Raw genomic sequence first — 18,553 nt, forward strand, 5'->3', positions numbered from 1 at the left:
TTACAGAGATAGGGAGGGTGTAGGGGCTGGAGGAGGTTACAGAGATAGGGAGGGTGTAGGGGCTGGAGGAGGTTACAGAGATAGGAATGGTTGTAGGGACTGGAGGAGTTTACAGAGAATAGGGATGGTTGTAGGGGCTGGAGGAGGTTACAGAGATGGGGAGGATGTCTGAGCTGGTGGTGATTGAGAGAAAGTTCACTGGGCTGATCCTGGGATGAAGGGGATTTGTCTCATGAACAAAGGGTTGAGCTTGTCGGGCCTGAACCCATTGGGAGGGGGTGACCTTATTGAAACATAGAACATAGAACATAGAAAATACAGCACAGAACAGGCCCTTCGGCCCACGATGTTGTGCCGAACCTTTGTCCTAGATTAATCATAGATTATCATTGAATTTACAGTGCAGAAGGAGGCCATTCGGCCCTTTGAGTCTGCACCGGCTCTTGGAAAGAGCACCCTACCCAAACTCAACACCTTCACCCAACACCAAGGGCAATTTGGACATTAAGGGCAATTTATCATTGGCCAATTCACCTAACCTGCACATCTTTGGATTGTGGGAGGAAACCGGAGCACCCGGAGGAAACCCACGCAGACACGGGAAGGACGTGCAGACTCCGCACAGTCAGTGACCCAAGCCGGAATCGAACCTGGGACCCTGGAGCTGTGAAGCAATTGTGCTATCCACAATGCTACCGTGCTGCCCTTGAGAACAAATAAATCTACACTATATCATTTAACCGTAATCCATGTACCTATCCAATAGCTGCTTGAAGGTCCCTAATGTTTCTGACTCAACTACTTCCACAGGCAGTGCATTCCATGCCCCCACTACTCTCTGGGTAAAGAACCTACCTCTGATATCCCTCCTATATCTTCCACCTTTCACCTTAAATTTATGTCCCCTTGTAATGGTTTGTTCCACCCGGGGAAAAAGCCTCTGACTGTCTACTCTATCTATTCCCCATATCATCTTATAAACCTCTATCAAGTCGCCCCCCATCCTTCTCCGTTCTAATGAGAAAAGGCCTAGCACCCTCAACCTTTCCTCGTAAGACCTACTCTCCATTCCAGGTAACATCCTGGTAAATCTTCTTTGCACCTTTTCCAAAGCTTCCACATCCTTCCTAAAATGAGGCGACCAGAACTGTACACAGTACTCCAAATGTGGCCTTACCAAAGTTTTGTACAGCTGCATCATCACCTCACGGCTCTTAAATTCAACCCCTCTGTTAATGAACGCGAGCACACCATAGGCCTTCTTCACAGCTCTATCCACTTGAGTGGCAACTTTCAAAGATGTATGAACATAGACCCCAAGATCTCTCTGCTCCTCCACATTGCCAAGAACTCTACCGTTAACCCTGTATTCCGCATTCATATTTGTCCTTCCAAAATGGACAACCTCACACTTTTCAGGGTTAAACTCCATCTGCCACTTCTCAGCCCAGCTCTGCATCCTATCTATGTCTCTTTGCAGCCGACAACAGCCCTCCTTACTATCCACAACTCCACCAATCTTCGTATCGTCTGCAAATTTACTGACTCACCCTTCAACTCCCTCATCCAAGTCATTAATGAAAATCACAAACAGCAGAGGACCCAGAACTGATCCCTGCGGTACGCCACTGGTAACTGGGATCCAGGCTGAATATTTGCCATCCACCACCACTCTCTGACTTCTATCGGTTAGCCAGTTCGTTATCCAACTGGCCAAATTTCCCACTATCCCATGCCTCCTTACTTTCTGCATAAGCCTACCATGGGGAACTTTATCAAATGCCTTACTAAAATCCATGTACACTACATCCACTGCTTTACCTTCATCCACATGCTTGGTCACCTCCTCAAAGAATTCAATAAGATTTGTAAGGCAAGACCTACCCCTCACAAATCCGTGCTGACTATCCCTAATCAAGCAGTGTCTTTCCAGATGCTCAGAAATCCTATCCTTCAGTACCCTTTCCATTACTTTGCCTACCACCGAAGTAAGACTAACTGGCCTGTAATTCCCAGGGTTATCCCTAGTCCCTTTTTTGAACAGGGGCACGACATTCGCCACTCTCCAATCCCCTGGTACCACTCCTGTTGACAGTGAGGACGAAAAGATAATTGCCAACGGCTCTGCAATTTCATCTCTTGCTTCCCATAGAATCCTTGGATATATCCCGTCAGGCCCGGGGGACTTGTCTATCCTCAAGTTTTTCAAAATGCCCAACACATCTTCCTTCCTAACAAGTATTTCCTCGAGCTTACCAATCTGTTTCACACTGTCCTCTCCAACAATATCGCCCCTCTCATTTGTAAATACAAAACATAAGATTCTGAAGGGGGGCTTGACAGGATGGATGCTGAGAGGCAGAGGTCAAGAATTGTCTCTCTGAGGGTGATCAGGTCTGTGAAATTCTCTCCCCCCAGACAGCAATGGGAGTTGCGGCTCATTGAATATATTCAAGGCCGTGTTATTGAGTTCTCGAATGACGAGGGTTCCAAGGGTTATAGGGAGAAAAAAATTAACGACAAAGTGAAGTTGAGGCAACAATCCGATCAGCCATGATCTCATCGAATGGTGATCAGGCTCAAGTGGCTGAATGAGCTGCACCCGCTCCCAATGCGGATGGCCGAATGTGTGTTCACTAGTGTTCTGTGTCCTCTTTCGGAAGAATTCCTCATCACTTGTCTCCAATGCATTCACGAGTCACCTCCAAGTCTTGACTCACTTCAGATTGCCCACCATTCCTCCTGTAAAGATCAACATAATCTCCCCGACATGCTCTCCTTCAAACACTCCCAGAACAGGTAGAGCACGGGGCTAGATACAGAGTAAAGCTCCCTCACACTGTACCCATCAAACTCTCCCAGGACAGGTACAGCACAGGGTTAGATACAGAGTAAAGCTCCCTCTACACTGTCCCAATCAAACATTCCCAGGACAGGTATGGCTCGGGGTTAGATCCAGAGTAAAGCTCCCTCTACACACTCCCAGGACAGGTACAGCAAAGGGTTAGATACAGAGTAAAGCTCCCTCTACGCTGTCCCCATCAAACACTCCCAGGACAGGTACAGCACGGGGTTAGATACAGAGTAAAGCTCCCTCTACACTGTCCCCATCAAACACGCCCAGGACAGGTACAGCACGGGGTTAGATACAGAGTAAAGCTCCCTCTCCACTGTCCCCATCAAACACTCCCAGGGCAGATGTCACATGCGGCTAGATATGGAATCTGGATACTGACCCAACAATTTGCCTTGTGCGGATACCCTTCAATGAATGACTATGATTTAGTGGCCATTACTGAAACATGGTTAAAGGATGGTCACGACTGGGAGTTAAATATCCGAGCGTATCAAACTTTTCGGAAGGACAGAGTGGATGGTAAGGGAGGTGGTGTAGCTCTGTTATTGAAGGATGACATCCGGGCATCAGTAAGGGATGACATCGGTGCTATGGAGGATAAGGTTGAATCCATTTGGGTGGAAATCAGGAATAGTAAGGCGAAAAAGTCACTGATAGGAGTAATCTATCGGCCATCAAATAGTAACATTATGGTGGGGCAGGCAATAAACAAAGAAATAACAGATGCATGTAGAAATGGTACAGCAGTTATCATGGGGGATTTTAATCTACATGTTGATTGGTTTAACCAGGTCGGTCAAGGCAGCCTTGAGGAGGAGTTTATAGAATGTATCCGCGATAGTTTCCTAGAACAGTATGTAATGGAACCTACGAGGGAACAAGCGGTCCTAGATCTGGTCCTGTGTAATGAGACAGGATTGATTCAGGATCTCATAGTTAGGGATCCTCTCGGAAGGAGCGATCACAATATGGTGGAATTTAAAATACAGATGGAGGGTGAGAAGGTAAAATCAAGCACTAGTGTTTTGTGTTTAAACAAAGGAGATTATAATGGGATGAGAGAAGAACTAGCTAAGGTAGACTGGGAGCAAAGACTTTATAGTGAAACAGTTGAGGAACAGTGGAGAACCTTCCAAGTGATTTTTCACAGTACTCAGCAAAGGTTTATACCAACAAAAAGGAAGGACGGTAAAAAGAGGGAAAATCGACCGTGGATATCTAAGGAAATAAGGGAGAGTATCAAATTGAAGGAAAAAACATACAAAGTAGCAAAGATCAGTGGGAGACTAGAGGACTGGGAAATCTTTAGGGGCAACAGAAAGCTACTAAAAAAAAGCTATAAAGCTTTTTCATAATAAGATAGATTATGAGAGTAAACTTGCTCAGAATATAAAAACAGATAGTAAAAGTTTCTACAAATACATAAAACAAAAAAGAGTGGCTAAGGTAAATATTGGTCCTTTACAGGATGAGAAGGGAGATTTAATAATGGGAGATGAGGAAATGGCTGAGGAACTGAACAGGTTTTTTGGGTTGGTCTTCACAGTGGAAGACACAAATAACATGCCAGTGACTGATGGAAATGAGGCTATGACAGGTGAGGACCTTGAGAGGATTGTTATCACCAAGGAGGTAGTGATGGGCAAGCTAATGGGGCTAAAGGTAGACAAGTCTCCTGGACCTGATGGAATGCATCCCAGAGTGCTAAAAGAGATGGCATGGGAAATTGCAAAAGCACTAGTGATAATTTACCAAAATTCACTAGTGGGGTGGTCCCGGCAGATTGGAAATTAGCAAACGTGACACCACTGTTTAAAAAAGGAGGTAGGCAGAAAGCGGATAATTATAAGCCAGTGAGCTTAACTTCGGTAGTAGGGAAGATGCTGGAATCTATCATCAAGGAAGAAATAGCGATGCATCTGGATGGAAATTGTCCCATTGGACAGATGCAGCATGGGTTCATAAAGGGCAGGTCGTGCCTAACTAATTTAGTGGAATTTTTTGAGGACATTAACAGTGCGGTAGATAACGGGGAGCCAATGGATGTGGTATATCTGGATTTCCAGAAAGCCTTTGACAAGGTGCCACACAAAAGGTTGTTGCATAAGATAAAGATGCATGGCATTAAGGGGAAAGTAGTAGCATGGATAGAGGATTGGTTAATTAATAGAAAGCAAAGAGTGGGGATTAATGGGTGTTTCTCTGGTTGGCAATCAGTAGCTAGTGGTGTCCCTCCGGAATCAGTGTTGGGCCCACAACTGTTCACAATTTACATAGATGATCTGGAGTTGGGGACCAAGGGCAATGTGTCCAAGTTTGCAGACGACACTAAGATAAGTGGTAAAGCAAAAAGTGCAGAGGATACTGGAAGTCTGCAGAGGGATTTGGATAGGCTAAGTGAATGGGCTAGGGTCTGGCAGATGGAATACAATGTTGACAAATGTGAGATTATCCATTTTGGTAGGAATAACAGCAAAAGGGATTATTATTTAAATGATAAAATATTAAAACATGCTGATGTGCAGAGAGACCTGGGTGTGCTAGTGCAGGAGTCGCAAAAAGTTGGTTTTCAGGTGCAACAGGTGATTAAGAAGGCAAATGGAATTTTGTCCTTCATTGCTAGAGGGATGGAATTTAAGACTAGGGAGGTTCTGCTGCAATTGTATAAGGTGCTAGTGAGGCCACACCTGGAGTATTGTGTTCAGTTTTGGTCTCCTTACTTGAGAAAGGACGTACTGGCACTGGAGGGTGTGCAGAGTAGATTCACTAGGTTAATCCCAGAGCTGAAGGCGTTGAATTACGAGGAGAGGTTGAGTAGACTGGGACTGTACTCGTTGGAATTTAGAAGGATGAGGGGGGATCTTATAGAAACATATAAGATTATGAAGGGAATAGATAGGATAGATGCGGGCAGGTTGTTTCCAGTGGCGGGTGAAAGCAGAGCGAGGGGGCATAGCCTCAAAATAAGGGGAAGTAGATTTAGGACTGAGTTTAGGAGGAACTTCTTCACCCAAAGGGTTGTGAATCTATGGAATTCCTTGCCCAGTGAAGCAGTAGAGGCTCCTTCATTAAATGTTTTTAAGATAAAGATAGATAGTTGTTTGAGGAATAAAGGGATTAAGGGTTATGGTGTTCGGGCCGGAAAGTGGAGCTGAGTCCACGAAAGATCAGCCATGATCTCATTGAATGATGGAGCAGGCTCGAGGGTCCAGATGGCCCACTCCTGCTCCTAGTTCTTATGTTCTTATGATACACCTGCTCTATATTTTACCACTGCCCCCAGCAGCAGAATTTACATATTGCCAGTTACTGATGCTTCTCTGGGAATAGGTTGAGAGAAATTCTAATCTGATTTGAGCCAAGACCCCTAACAACCCAAGGGGACTTCCAGTTCATTATTGAATTTGAGTCTGGGTGAAGCAACGGGGTCTGAACTATTAAACCAATCGACTTTCTAGAATTAACCTCTTTTTTTACTTGTCCGCTGATCCTCTCAGATTCAGAAAAACTGAGCCAAGAAATGATCCATTTGACAACCTCAAACTCCTTGGAAGACATTAAGCAAATTCCACTGGACAGTTCCATCACCATCCCAACACAGCCTGACCAGTCTGCCAAACCCCCCAACAGGTTGAAGTCCTGTAGCTCCTCATCCTCATCCTCTTTCTGCGACGACTGCTTGGCTACTGACCGAAATGGGATCTCTCATCAGCCGGTGACCCTCGAACTCCGACAGGTTGGCCAACCTCCACCGCCTGAAGTGGATCCCCCTCCTGAGGGACCAGGTACTCCCGATCCGCCGCTGCATGCCCTCCAGCTGGAGGGGCTGGTCCCCGCCGCTGTGACAGCCAGCCTCCAGCAGCTGGGTGCCCCGGCACAGTCGTCCCCGCAGGGTGCCACCCAGCCGTTTTCCGTGCCTGAGTCGGACAGCGAAAGGCCCCCGAAGGTCGACTTCGCCGACAACCGCATCAAGACCCTGGACGAGAAACTCCGCACGCTGCTGTACCAGGAACATGGCGGGCTGCCCGGGGCCACCGAGACCCCGCGCGAGCATGCCTCCGTTCCGGGCACAGAGTCCCCCCACTCGGCCTCCTCCAGTGAAACTACAGCAGTCTGCAGCACCGGAGCACCTCACCCGGACCCTGCTGCCGTGACCGACCTCACCACGCCCTTACCCCAACCAGCACCCTCGGAACCTCCGGAATCACCGGAGCAAGTCACTCACTGTTCACCGCATGAGTCAGCGTCTCCCATACCCACAAGCACGGAGGCCGTCAAGGAGGAAGATGCCACACTCGCCTCGTGTTTATCCACTGATCCGGTGGAAAAGGTGAGTGGTGCTGTCTCCCTGTGTCATGTGTATGGCAAAATTGCACTTGTGTCGCTCTTCTCCCCCCACCCCTCCTCCTTGTGACTCTCGCTGGACAGATGTCCCTGAGTCCTCTGTGATCCCGGAGGCTGTCCGTCTGACATGTGAACCCAATCTTTGATCAGTGGCGGGCTCTTCAACCATGGGGTGTGTGAACACCAACAATTTTACTCCCCTCGACTGATATATTGTGTCCTACCCTCAATCACAGGCCCCATTGTCGAGCCCCTGTTTCTGACTGGCTAAACCTGACACTGGATCTCTCCCAGCTTCTGTGGCTCGCTGAGCTTTCTTTTTATTTCCAGCGGCCTTGTTGGCTTGTGAGCGGTGTGAAAGTTTCCTTTCTGTGAAATTGTCCAAAGTTTCTAGCTTAGCTGTGCAGGGGACATTCCTGCGGGTCGGTACCTCTTCATCCACAGTTGGTGGTGTGTCAACGAGACTGCCCACTGCTTGCTCACTGTCACCCTAGTGTGGGGCGGTAGAATACTCTTCCTTTTTAAGGCCATTGTCCCTTCCTCTTTTGTTTTATTCTGTCATGGGACGTGGGCATCGTTGGCAAACTCAGCAAGAGTTGCCCATCCCTAATTGCCCATTTCAGGTGGGCAGTTCAAAGTCAGCTACATGGCTGTGTGGGGGTCTGGAGTCACATGTAGGCCAGACCGGGTAAGGACGGCGGATTTCCTCCCCGCAAAGGACATTGGTGAACCAGATGAGATTTTGCAACAATCTTATGATCATTTCACGGTCACCGTTACTGAGACTAACCTTCAATTCCAAATGTTATTGATTGAATTTAAATTCCACCAGTTGCAGTGGTGGGATTGTAACCCGTGTCCCCAGAGCGTTCTCATAGTTCCCGTGTCCGGTGATGTTCCCGCTGCATCACTGTCTCCCTTTCTCAATCGCGGTGGCGTTTTCCTCGCCTGTCTTCTAACCGGCCTTATTTTTCTTTCTCTTCCCTGCACCCCCCCCCCCTTTGTTTTTTTTTTCTTCCTCAGCAAGCCTTGCAGCAACTTGAGAAAAGCATCTCCGAGCCGTCAGACACTGGGACCCAGGCCTCACAGTCGCAAGGCGGAATAGCTCAGCACCAGACTGGAGGTGGATATCATGGCCTAACTTATTCTAGTCATAATGCAAGCTCAAATGTCAAAAATGATATGGGTAGAAAGTCCTGGACAATCAAAATGAAAAGATGGGCTGAAAAGTTGTTGCACCCGGTCGCCTTATTCGAGAGATCGTCAGCTCGTAAAGGTAGTGTATAACACAGCAGGCAGGGAAGAGGTGCTGAGCTGCCCATGAACAGAGGACTGTACGTGTAGTGATTGTCCGGCAGGGTTGAGAGCGGTTTGCACTATTCGATCGAGATGAGATTTCCCGGTTGTTTATAGAGCTTTTTCAAACCGATTTTAATTTATTTTTCACAAAACGGAATCATGACACGACACGTCCTGCCCAAGCTTCCACATTTCGATGAACTGGTGGTGTGTAAAGTCTTTGTTTCTTGACCAGACTGCAGATAATCTTTTTTAAAATAAGTTTAGAGTACCCAATTCATTTTTTCCAATTAAGGGGCAATTTAGCGTGGCCAATCCACCTACCCTGCACATCTTTGAGTTGTGGGGGCAAAACCCACACAAACACGGGGAGAATGTGCAGACTCCACACACACTGACCCAGAGCCGGGATCGAACCTGGGACCTCGGCGCCGTGAGGCAGCAGGGTTAACCCACTGCGCCACCCAACTTCAGATAATCTAACCGGGGAATTCTTCAGGTTTAGTTTAGCGCCTTATTGGAACCGGAGAGGGTGAAGGAAGGATAGAGAAGGTGTTTGGAGGCAATGTTAGAGCAGGAAATGCAGAAGCTCCCTGTCTCGTTGCGGGCGGGTTGTTCAATGGGAACAGGAGGAGGCTGTTCAGCCCCTCGAGGGCCCATTCCTGCCATCCGCCCAAGCCCACGGCTGAAATATCAGCAGATGGGACTTGAAAAGCTCAAGTCGCCCAGGAGAGAAAGGGTTTGGGTCTGTGCCAGAACTGTATGGAGACGGAAAAATGGAGAAGGGTAAGCCTGTGGTAGGGTTGGAAGCCAGGAGAGATTAAATGATGAAAGGAGGTGAAAGTGCAGAGGGATGGTAACGAGACTAAAACAAAAAAGATAGGTGACTAGGAGCTGTTAGCCAAATTGTTAACTGCCAGCTGTCGGGGGAGCCATGATGTGGAGATGCCGGCGTTGGACTGGGGTGAGCACAGTACGAAGTCTTACAACACCAGGTTAAAGTCCAACAGGTTTGTTTCGATGTCACTAGCTTTCGGAGCGCTGCTCCTTCCTCAGGTGAATGAAGAGGTCTGTTCCAGAAACACATATATAGACAAATTCAAAGATGCCAAACAATGCTAGGAATGCGACCATTAGCAGGTGATTAAATCTTTACAGATCCAGAGATGGGGTAACCCCAGGTTAAAGAGGTGTGAATTGTCTCAAGCCAGGACAGTTGGTAGGATTTTGCAGGCCAGATGGTGGGGGATGAATGTAATGTGACATGAATCCCAGGTCCCGGTTGAGGCCGCACTCGTGTGCGGAACTTGGCTCTTCCGCGCACATGAGTGCGGCCTCAACCGGGACCTGGGATTCATTTCGCATTACATTCATCCCCCACCATCTGGCCTGCGAAATCCTACCAACTGTCCTGGCTTGATACAATTCACACCTCTTTAACCTGGGGTTACCCCATCTCTGGATCTGTAAAGATTTAATCACCTGCTAATGCTCGCATTCCTAGCATTGTCTGGCATCTTTGAATTTGTCTATATATGTGTTTCTGGAACAGACCTCTGCATTCACCTGAGGAAGGAGCAGTGCTCCGAAAGCTAGTGACATCGAAACAAACCTGTTGGACTTTAACCTGGTGTTGTAAGACTTCGTACTGAGCTGTCGGGGGAGTGAGGGGGGAGCAGAAATGGGCATTGGTTATGATCTGTACAGTTTGAACCCGATATTGGGTCCAGAAAGCTGTGAAGAGCCTCATTGAAAGATGAGCTGCTGCTTCTCGTACTTACCTTGCGCTTGGTCGCAGCAGTGCAGAAGGCCGAGGACAGCGTCTGGGAGCGGGACGGATGATCGAAAGTGACGGGCGACCAGAAGCTTGGGCACCGCGCTGACAAACTGACCAGGGGAGGGATTCCGCAAAGCGATCGCCCGATCTGCATTTGGTCTCCCTGCTGTGGGGGATGCCGTGTCGCAAGCAGCGGATACCATACACCAGCTAGGAAGGAAGTAGAAGAAATCATGGGAGTATTTGGGGGGCCTGGGTGTGTGGAAGTGAGGGGGTGGTGAGGGGCGAGAGCTGCAGGAGCAGGTGTTGCACGTCCTGCGCTGTTGGAGCGCCCCCAAACTAATCTGTGTTTTAACTCATTAGTATCCACCTGGGGTCTGTGACGCTTCATAACGTTAACCCAGTCTGTCGCAGTTAACCTTTCAGGCCAGTGATCTTTCTTGTCACGTCTGCCTGAAATGTTAACTCTAGTGTCTCGCCCCACAAATGCTGCCTGATCTGGGATGTGGGGGGTAATTCCTGGGATTCAGTGGCTTGTCTTGCAAAACCATAGACAAGGTAACGGCACAGAAGGAGAGGCGATTCAGCCCATCACGTCTGCACCAGAAAGATTTCCTCACAAGAAAAGGTTGGGCCTATATTCATTAGAGTTTAGAAGAATGAGAGGCGACCCTATTGATACATACAAGATCCTGATGGAGGTGGGGGGCTCGACAGTGTAGATGCTGCTTGGATGTTTCCCCTCGAGACAGGCAAGAGAAGTAAGAGTTGAGGCCACAATTAGCGCTGCTGTTATCTTATTGAATGGGGCAGCAAGTCCAAAGGGGCCGAATGGCCAATTCCTATTTCTTTTGACTTGCCGAGTGTCTCGCGCATTTTCTGTTTTAATTCCGAGCTTCCGATGTCCACGATTTTTGGCTTTCTCTTTGGGGAAAATAAAAGGTACTGATCTCATTTTCAAAGTTGAAGTGCTGCCCGACATCACCCTTGAATGACCTGGTTCTCGTTTTAAGGTTTCCCCCCCCTGCCCGTCCCCACCACCACCAGAGGAAATAGTTTCTCCCCATTGAATCCTTCAATCCTCATAAACCCCCTTGATTAGACTACCCCTTGATCATCCACATTCGAGGGAGTACAAGTCCACTGTTCGACCTGCCCTCATAGTTTAATGCTTTTAGCTTCACTAATGCCAAGGGTTCTGTTTACAGGAGAGGAGTAAATGCAGATTGGGTAGATGAGTACCCAGTTATCCACCAGACAGTGAGATATGCCACGGTTTGGGTTTGTGAGAGGGTTGCTGTGTTACACTGGAGTGCGCTGGGTGCCTAAAGTCCAGTTTCTTCCTTTGATTTTTCAGACCCCCACCTAGCCCTCCCCACTCATGAGAAGTAAGCACGTTGCAAAGGGTTTTAATTTTTTGGCCTGCTGTATTTTAATCGCCTGTGTGCAGTGTTGGCAGTAATTGGTTTGGAGTAAGAGCTACGAGGAGAGTTGAAGGACGAGATTAGTTCTCTTACTATTGGCGAGGAGGGAATATTGAGTGTAGAGGGAGCTTTGCTCTGTATCTAACCCTGTGTTGTACCTGTCCTGTGAGTGTTTGATGGGGACAGAGTAGAGGGAGTTTTACTCTGTATCTAACCCCGTGCTGTACCTGTCCTGGGAGTATTTGATGGGGACAGTGTAGAGGGAGCTTTACTCTGTATCTAACCCCGTGCTGTATCTGTCCTGGGAGTGTTTGATGGGGACAGTGTAGAGGGAGCTTTACTCTGTATCTAACCCCGTGCTGTACCTGTCCTGGGAGTGTTTGATGGGGACAGTGTAGAGGGAGCTTTACTCTCTATCTAACCCCATCATGCTGTACCTGTCCTGGGAGTGTTTGATGATGGAAAAAATACAGAATATGGAGAAAGTAAAATGTTCATTTCCTCATAACTGTAACAAACTTCTTTGCTCTACATCCTGTTCTTTTCCTTTGGATCCCATAGGTCATTCACTGACATGTTTGTGCGAATGGCTGGCGTCTCCACACAATACCCCTCTTGCCGTATTCCCAGCTATAAATGCCAGTCATGCCTGCCAAGTCTGCAGGATGCTGTCACAGGTGTTTAAACTCTGAGTCTGATCTGTACCTTGTACGTGGTTTGTCTGCTGCAGTAAATATCGGCAGGGCTGTTCAGCAGGGACATCTCTGGTCTGACTGACAGATATGTAGGGGCAGGATATGAGGCAAATAGGTCATAGATCTTTCTAAGACTCTGTGAACACATGAAAGTGCTGACGGGTGTTTATAAGAGACCCATTTGATTTCTGCAGGATTTGCTGATCTTTATCAGAGAACAGTAATTTGCCAGTGGCTGCCATTCTGTGGCAAGAGTGGTGGATCCCTAATTGATCCAGTGGTTTGTCAAAGAGAGGTTTGAGGGCGGTCAGACATCTCAACTTGCAAGAATTTTATCTTGCAGCCTTAAAGGGACAGGCTAGCTGCCGCGTAGCTCCCCCCTGCCCAACCACGCCTCAAACCCCCAGCCTCTGGGTGCTGCATGACGATGGGCCGAATGGCCTTTCCCTGTGCTGGCCCACACTGATTCTTTGCGTTAACCTATCAACTAAGTCAACAAACTGTGGGGTAAAGTAAAAATCCAGTTCCCGAAAGGGACACTGCGTCAAAGTAAACAGAATCTCAAAGGGAACTTAAAACCTCAAAACAAATGACGGGTCGGTAACGCGGACCCCACTCCCTGTGGTGCCCCCTGGATGTGGAAGTCCTTTATGATGCTCCCTTTCCAGGGACACTGGGCAGAGAACATAGCTGTGGAAGAATGGCAGACAGTCGGGATGGCTGACCCCCTCAACCACCTGCCCGCTGCCTGGACATAATGCCTTGGCCCGGCCCAGGAACACCCACGGTGTGACTGTTTTCTTCACAGGCATGTCGTTCCTGTGCTAAAGCCCACGTTCTATTGCCGATTTTCATGGAAGGCAAGGGCCGCCACTTCCAAGCAGGCTTCGCGATCTGACTCTTGCGTTTGCTGGTGGCCATTCATTGCCCCTCTTTAATTTCTTTGTGCTTGGCGCAGCTGGAGACAGCCGGAGCACCCGGGCAGGAAGCGACCCGCCCCAGCTGGACCAAGGTGGCTCATTCAGCTTATTCCTCGACAGCCAGTCCCCCGTGCAGCTACAAGCCGGGCGATTTCAGGTAGGTGTTCGTTTGGCACTCCTAACAGCCGCAGAGTGACAACAGAAACCCGCGTGCGGTATCATTAGCGCAGTAAAATGCCTTGGGCGTTCCACCAGGGGGGCATGAGCGGCAACATTGGACACTGGAAAACACGACCAGAATGCTTGGTTCAGTTGAAGGATTTGTAGGATTGTCTTAAAGACGCAGATGTTCATCCCTCAACTAGTTCCCAAAAATAGATTATCTGCTCCAGATGAATCGGCTGTTTGTGGGAGCTTGCTGTGTTCAGATTGGCTGGTGGGTTTCCAGAACTGCAACACAGGTGGGATTTGGAACAAGTTTGCAGTTGGGACGAGCTGATGTCACAAAAAGCACTGTAGAAAAGGAATTACCTTCATTATGTTAAAGGCACAGTTTACAATTTATTGTAACAGGAGAGCCGGTGTCCACGATTGGATGCTGCACTGGGTCCGACCGTGTGGGACACTGGATGTGTGAGCTCTGAAACCAGGAAGAAGCACTGGAGGGCACTAGTCTAGAACAGAGGGAAGCCCTGGGGGGGGGTGTTGGCTGTCATCTGCGGGACTGTGCACTGTAATCTGGGTGAGGGAACTCTGGGAGTGTGTTCATTGCAATCAGTGAGAGGGAACTCTGGGTGTGTGCACTGAAATGTGGGAGAGGGAATCCTGTGTGTGTGTGAACTGTAATACTGTAGAGGGAACTGGGAGTGTGTGCTCTGTATTCTGGAGAGGGAACTCTGGGGGGGTGTGCACTGTAATGTGGGAGAGGGAACTCTGGGGGGTGTGCTCTGTAATCCTGGAGAGGGAACCCTGGGGGTGTGCACTGTAATGTGGGAGAGGGAACCCTGGGGGTGAGTGCACTGTAATGGGGAAGAGGGAACCCTGGGCGTGTGCTGTAATCTGGAGAGGGAACTCTGGGTGTGTGTGCACTGTAATGGGGAGAGGCAACCCTGGGGGTGAGTGCACTGTAATGGGGAAGAGGGAACCCTGGGCGTGTGCTGTAATCTGGAGAGGGAACTCTGGGTGTGTGTGCACTGTAATGGGGAGAGGCAACCCTGGGGGTGAGTGCACTGTAATGGGGAAGAGGGAACCCTAGGCGTGTGCTGTAATCTGGGAGAGGGAACTCTGGGTGTGTGTGCACTGTAATGTGGGAGAGGGAACCCTGCGGATGAGTGCACTGTAATGGGGGTGAGGGAACCCTGGGGGTGAGTGCACTGTAATGGGGAGAGGGAACCCTGGGGGTGAGTGCACTGTATTGGGGGAGAGGGAACCCTGGGAGTGAGTGCACTGTAATGGGGAGAGGGAACCCTGGGGGTGAGTGCACTGTAATGGGGGAGAGGGAACCCTGGGGGTGAGTGCACTGTAATGGGGAAGAGGGAACCCTGGGGGTGAGTGCACTGTAATGTGGGAGAGGGAACTCTGGGTGTGTGTGCACTGTAATGGGGGAGAGGGAGCCCTTGGGGTGAGTGCACTGTAATGGGGGAGAGGGAACCCTGGGAGTGAGTGCACTGTAATGGGGGAGAGGGAACCCTGGGGGTGAGTGCACTGTAATGGGGAAGAGGGAGCCCTTGGGGTGAGTGCACTGTAATGGGGGAGAGGGAACCCTGGGAGTGAGTGCACTGTAATGGGGGAGAGGGAACCCTGGGGGTGAATGCACTGTATTGGGGGAGAGGGAACCCTGGGGGTGAGTGCACTGTAATGGGGGAGAGGGAACCCTGGGGGTGAGTGCACTGTATTGGGGGAGAGGGAACCCTGGGGGTGAGTGCACTGTAATGGGGGAGAGGGAACCCTGGGGGTGAGTGCACTGTAATGGGGGAGAGGGAACCCTGGGGTGAGTGCACTGTATTGGGGGAGAGGGAACCCTGGGGGTGAGTGCACTGTAATGTGGGAGAGGGAATCCTGGGGGTGAGTGCACTGTAATGGGGGAGAGGGAACCCTGGGGGTGAGTGCACTGTATTGGGGGAGAGAGAACCCTGGGGGTGAGTGCACTGTATTGGGGAGAGGGAACCCTGGGGGTGAGTGCACTGTATTGGGGGAGAGGGAACCCTGGGGGTGAGTGCACTGTAATGGGGGAGAGGGAACCCTGGGGGTGAGTGCACTGTAATGGGGGAGAGGGAACCCTGGGGGTGAGTGCACTGTATTGGGGGAGAGGGAACCCTGGGAGTGAGTGCACTGTAATGGGGGAGAGGGAACCCTGGGGGTGAGTGCACTGTATTGGGGGGGAGAGGGAACCCTGGGGATGAGTGCACTGTATTGGGGGAGAGGGAACCCTGGGAATGAGTGCACTGTATTGGGGGAGAGGGAACCCTGGGGATGTGCACTCTGTAATCTCTCTGCTGTGTTTCAGGTTTCCACGGCTGTCCTGCACCCGGAAGGAGCCATTCCGCCAGTCGAGGAGGACGCCTGCGATGGCGTCGCTGCCATAATAGCCGACCCGAAAGAAGGAGCTGCCTCTGGTCCTCGAGAACTGGTACTGAAGGAGGTGGTTGGGCACACTTTTGCCGGTGGCGTTTGGGACAGTGGGTCTGACACGATGGAAGGCCCCTTGGCTTTGCCGCCCAACTGGTACGACGATGAGGTTCTCCCCGAGGCCGCCGGCGCCTGTGAGCTGGAAGACGGACAGTTGGGTGATGGTGGTGGCAGCAACGTCCAATCCGCCAACAGCCAGTGGCTGAAGGACATCCGGCGGGGCGGTGCCGTCAGCAAGCAGCCCAGCACCGAGAGCGAGCTGTCCGTCCCGGCCAGCTACACCGATGAGACTGGGGAGTGGATGTGCCCGGGCGCCCGGCTGGCGCTGGAGGCGGGTCAGCGGACGCACCAGCTCAACGCCATGCTCTGCAACTCGCCCACCTCCCCCATGACCAGCGACGACGAGTCGGAGGTGGAAGACGAGGACTTGAAACGGGAGCTGGGGAGCCTGAGGGAGAAGTAAGTTGGTCTGGGCGGGTAGCAGAGGTCATCCTGGTGAGGCTACCTCGATACGGCGACAATCACCCAATCAGATGGGAGGTTGGACAGCCGGCCAGCCCTGTGTAGACCACAATATTCTCCCCTACCCTGTGACCCCAGCTGGAGTTTGGCCCCAACACCGTACCTAACTCTGTGCTCAGGACCACCATTCAAAGCAAAGGCAATTTAACCCTGAAAAGTGTGCAGTGATGCATTTTGGCAGGATTATCAGGGCAAGTGAAAACACCAATGAATGGTAGGATGCCAGGACAGAGGACCAGAGGTTATGGGAGAAGGCAGGGGAATGGGGATGAAAATTATATCAGCCATGATCGAATAGCAGCGCAGACCCTATGGGCTGAATGGCCTAATTCTCCTGTATCTTTTTAAAAAATAAATTTAGTGTACCCAATTCATTTTCTCCAATGAAGGAGCAATTTAGCGTGGCCAATCCGCCTGCCCTGCACATCTTTGGGTTGTGGGGGCGAAACCCACACAAACACGGGGAGAATGTGCAAACTCCACACCGACTGTGACCCAGAGAGCCGGGATCAAACCTGGGACCTCAGCGCTATGAGGCTGCAGAGCTAACCCACTGCGCCACCGTGCTGCCCTCAGTCTCGGTCTTGAACACCAGGCCCTTATTTTGAATCTGTGCCCCCTGCTTCTAAACCCCCTCCCCCCAGGGGAAACAACTGTCCCTGTTGAGGCCTGTAAGAATTTGGTATGTTTGAATGAGATCACCTCTCATTCTTCGAAACTCCAGAGATTAAGGGTCCAGTCCATTTAATCTTTCCTCACAGGACACTGCCTCCATCCCAGGAGTTACGGTGCTCTTCAGAAGGTCAGTGCAGACCCGATGGGCCGAATGTCCTCTTTCGGCGCTGTTGGGATTGTAATCTCAAAAGAGCTATACACGATACTCCAGGTGCCTTCTCACTAAAGCGCTACATAATTGCAGTGAGACACCCTCTATCCAAACCCCCTTGCAATACAGGCCAACATACCATTTGCCACCTTAACTCCTTCCTAATTTAATCGGTCTTCGGGTCCAGCCACACCGGGTGGAGGAATTTCTTTCCGATCCAGATCTTCGCAGTTGATAACATCAAAAGGAAGGATGGCTTTTGATTTCAGCAAAATATTCTTTTGCTCCTAATTTTCTCTGCCTCTCTTTCTTGAGCAGACCTTCGACGATGGAACAGGCTTCATTACTGGGCAGCACAGTAGCATAGTGATTAGTACAATGGCTTCACAGCTCCAGGGTCCCAGGTTCGATTCCCGGCTTGGGTCACTGTCTGTGCGGAGTCTGCACGTTCTCCCCATGTGTGCGTGGGTTTCCTCCGGATGCTCCGGTTTCCTCCCACAGTCCAAAGATGTACAGGTTAGGTGGATTGACGATGCTAAATTGCCCTTAGTATCCAAAATAAAAGGTTAATTGGGGTTACTGGGTTAAGGGGGTGCTTGAGTGAGGTGCTCTCAAAGCATTAGCCTGGGTCTCCTCATTACTAGTCCAGTGACCGTCTCACTCCGCCATTGTCTCCCTGCTGAGAACAGGAGTGGAAGCCATTAGTTGCGTGAAGTGTTTTGAGATGTTTTGATGTACTGCCTTGTCAACCTTTGTGACTCTTTTCCTCCCCTTTCCTCTCAACTTGCACTTTTCCTCAACATCGCAAAGTGGGGGTGGTGTAGTGGTTAGCACTGCTGCCTACAGCGCTGAGGACTTGGGTCGCTGTCAGTATGGAGTTTGCACATTCTCCCCGTGTCTGCGTGGGTTTCACCCCACGACCCAAGGATGTGCAGGTTAGGTGGATTAGCCACGCCAAACTTCCCCTTAATTGGAAAAAATAATTGATTACGTTAAATTAATTTTTTTAAAGGTGTTGCAAATTGTTTCATGGGGATTTTGTTGTACATAATTCCGTATCGAGCCTTGTAGAGATAGTATATTATATTAGCTTACTATTCAGGGTATGATCATGGTCTTGCCTTGCATGGGCTGTAGAATGGATGGTCAGGGTGAAGAAGGAATCTGCAGTCTGTAACGGGGAAGAGGTAAATACAGAGTTGGATATGTGAACCCTTTCTTGGGGGGGGGGGGAGGGGTGCATGTTGCCTCTATTTGACAG

At 50.0% G+C, this 18,553-nt stretch overlaps 1 protein-coding gene across 1 annotated transcript in view; it reads left to right on the forward strand.

The window, feature by feature from the left end:
* The window catches only part of LOC140399426 (serine/threonine-protein kinase WNK3-like), a 178,118-nt gene that overhangs the window by 150,457 nt on the left and 9,108 nt on the right, over positions 1-18,553 (forward strand). The window contains 4 exon segments of the mRNA XM_072489004.1: positions 6,355-7,187; positions 8,225-8,477; positions 13,355-13,473; positions 15,823-16,403. Of these exon segments, the coding sequence (XP_072345105.1) occupies positions 6,355-7,187; positions 8,225-8,477; positions 13,355-13,473; positions 15,823-16,403 (1,786 nt within the window).

This window comes from Scyliorhinus torazame, chromosome 22, assembly GCF_047496885.1.
Source record: "Scyliorhinus torazame isolate Kashiwa2021f chromosome 22, sScyTor2.1, whole genome shotgun sequence".
NCBI lineage: Eukaryota > Metazoa > Chordata > Chondrichthyes > Carcharhiniformes > Scyliorhinidae > Scyliorhinus > Scyliorhinus torazame.